This window comes from Sinocyclocheilus anshuiensis, unplaced genomic scaffold (genome assembly GCF_001515605.1).
Source record: "Sinocyclocheilus anshuiensis isolate Anshui unplaced genomic scaffold, SAMN03320099.WGS_v1.1 scaffold78, whole genome shotgun sequence".
NCBI lineage: Eukaryota > Metazoa > Chordata > Actinopteri > Cypriniformes > Cyprinidae > Sinocyclocheilus > Sinocyclocheilus anshuiensis.
This window is the reverse complement of record NW_015544250.1, coordinates 510,678-513,485: the sequence shown is the minus strand read 5'-3', so window position 1 is coordinate 513,485 and position 2,808 is coordinate 510,678. Positions and strand designations below refer to the sequence as shown.

At 34.9% G+C, this 2,808-nt stretch overlaps 1 protein-coding gene across 1 annotated transcript in view; it reads right to left on the bottom strand.

Moving 5' to 3' along the window:
- The window catches only part of LOC107697879 (probable phospholipid-transporting ATPase IIA), a 66,739-nt gene that overhangs the window by 52,814 nt on the left and 11,117 nt on the right, over nucleotides 1-2,808 (bottom strand). Inside the window, exons 7-9 of the mRNA XM_016498723.1 lie at nucleotides 1,526-1,620; nucleotides 928-1,008; nucleotides 746-821 (exon numbers count right to left, since the gene is read on the bottom strand). Of these exons, the coding sequence (XP_016354209.1) occupies nucleotides 746-821; nucleotides 928-1,008; nucleotides 1,526-1,620 (252 nt within the window). The remainder of the gene's footprint in view (nucleotides 1-745; nucleotides 822-927; nucleotides 1,009-1,525; nucleotides 1,621-2,808) is intronic.

Below are 2,808 nucleotides of genomic sequence, written 5' to 3'. Positions count from 1 at the left end.
TATATATATATATATATATATATATACACACACATACAGGGGTGCACATAAGTGGTGCGCAGGTGCACATGTGCAACCAAAATTAAAAATGCACTGTGTAAATAAGTTCAGACCACTCATGTGTGTAACGACATGGTTGACAGCCGTTAATGCACAATCACCATTTTAGATCGACTAACTGTAATTCTGTATAAGATTTCCATTCAAACTGAAAGCTTAAATCTCTGCTATGTGCTGCCTGTTTCAGAGTGAAATGCAAAACTGTTGACATTTCAGTCACAGTCAGTTTTAGCACAGATTTTAGCGCTGCCAAGTGAAGCGTGTCAGTGACTGAATGAAATGTCAACAGTGCATAATGCATATACTTATTTGCCGGCAACCCGCCAAAATAAAAGCTTGCTGATTTTGGTTTTGAAAATGTTGAAAATTCATTAAAAAAAAGGAAAAAAAGTTATTATTAGCATTGTATTTTTACATGCTCTATAAAATAAATATTTGTATTTAATACTCACATTTTATTTTAAAATATAATAATATCATCACACTTTTTATTTATTTTTTTATAAAGTGCACTAATACTATTATTACCATTATTAATAATTTTATTGTTATAGTTATATTTAATGGGGTCCCACTATATGCAGTGTGAGCACCAAACCAAATCTCCAGGTGCTCTCATGAGAGCCAGACTGAAAAACATATATATTATGATTTTATATATATGAGATGATTTTCTGTTGTTTACCAGAAGCAATGACAGTGCTCGCCCAGAGAGTGTTCTCAATGCTCAGACTTTCACTGACTGGAGGGTCTCCATCTTCCTGTCAGATGCAAAACACAAAGCTGGTCAATGTGGGTTTTGTTAGTTCTTAAACTACACAACCCCTCTGACGCCACTATATATCAAGCGATGAGATGTGTACTCACTCTAGTGAAGGTACCGATGAAGTTATGGATGTCAATGTTCGGTTCCTCAGCATAAACAAATGACCTGATCTGCAGTAGATCCTGAGGGAACATATAAATGACAATATGAAATAGCATTCAAAAATTGAACTTCTGCGATTAACTTCCACAATAATACCAGAAACAAACTATAATGATGAAAATTAAGGCTTTTATAGATAATATTTATAGTCAGCAATTCTTAATCTCAGGTTCTGCAATTTCTTTTGTTCAAGGCAATGCTTCTTGTGAATAAAAACTCAAAATGCATGAATGAAAAAGTAAGCACTCTTCAAGCCCTGCTGTCTCTGTGCACCCTAAGAGTTACTCTTAATTTATTTCATTATTTTTTATCTTCATTCACAAGTTTGACTTTGACAATGTGTTCAATAAAACAAAACAAAAAACACCATTGTTAGGGTAGTGTGACATTTGTTTGAATACATGTCTCTGTCTGTAGTTGTGAACTAGCTGAAGATCAGATCTAATTGAGTGATGAATTCATGCAAAAATCCAAGTAAATCCAATGCTCCTTTATGACTTTTAATGGCATAATAAACAAATCATGGATGAAACTCACGGCAGCAGTAGGGAGTCTCTGCGTACAGGCCACAGGGAGGCGTAGTTTCCAATCGGTTTCTCCATCCAACTGATCAGTCCTCAGAAAACAGGAGCCTTTATGATAAAAATCAGGAAAAAATGTCTAAATATACGTCAAAATATTTTAGGATAAAAAAAAGTCAAGTTTGATATCCCTAAACATTGTTTCGGAAAAACAGATCATTTCAAAACAGAACATTTCATTGTAATGTCTTTCTGCTGAACTCCAGAGGGCAGTGTGACTCAAAAAGAGACGTTTCTCTTTTACTGACTCATTTAATACCTTTACCCACCGCATGCAGTGTCTAAACTGATCACACAGCTTTAACGAAATGTGATCGCCAGCCAAACTGAACTGCTAGTCATGCAAACAACTCCAGTAAGCCTAAAGCTAGTGCCGCCATTAGAGCATGTCACCCACCCAACCCCCACTCATTTAAAGATATGTCGCTCTGCCATTCAACCCTGGACTCTTAATAATTGCCTAATAGTGTCCATCTGCGGGGCAGATAACAATGCTTCCCTTCCCGTAAAACTAACACATCCACTACTACTGGCAACTTCCACCCCCCGAAAAAGGAAATCTCAGCCAGGCGGAATTCCAGCGCAACCAGTGAGTTCATCAGATCTATTTAAACCAAGAAGTAGCTAGTAATTTTACCAAGTCCTACAAAAAAGGAGATTAAAAACTACAAAACAATTTGGGCTAGTAAGTAACCGCCTAGTAACCATCTAGAATACCTTAGCAACAAAACTACACCTTAATGCTTTACTCAATTTGCTTATTCAGATGAAACATTGTCTTTTTTCGTTCCTGATGGCACTTTAAATTTGTTTGCAGTGTCTCATCTTTAAATTTTCAGCTACTTTGCATGCCTTGATTTTCCTCCTGGCTACCTTGAAATTTAAAAGACAAAAAGATTGTCATTCAAGATCGCATTTTCAGTCTCGACACAGGATCTACAGTGAGGTGACCAGATTTCTGAAATAGTTTTTAGTTCAATTTGTCAGTGTGAAATGATTTTAAAAATAGAGACAAATTTACCAGTTTTGTGATCATGGTAAATGTAGTGAAGTGATGAAGTACAAAAAAGCACACTCTATATTTAGCCATCAGCACACTTAAGAAATTATGTCAAATTAAATTGGTAATAATGTTAATCATCTAAATAATTACTGCATGAATCTAATGGGATAAATAAATACTATACTATAAATAAATAAATACTATATAAATATAAAGTAATGTAAAAATAAATATAT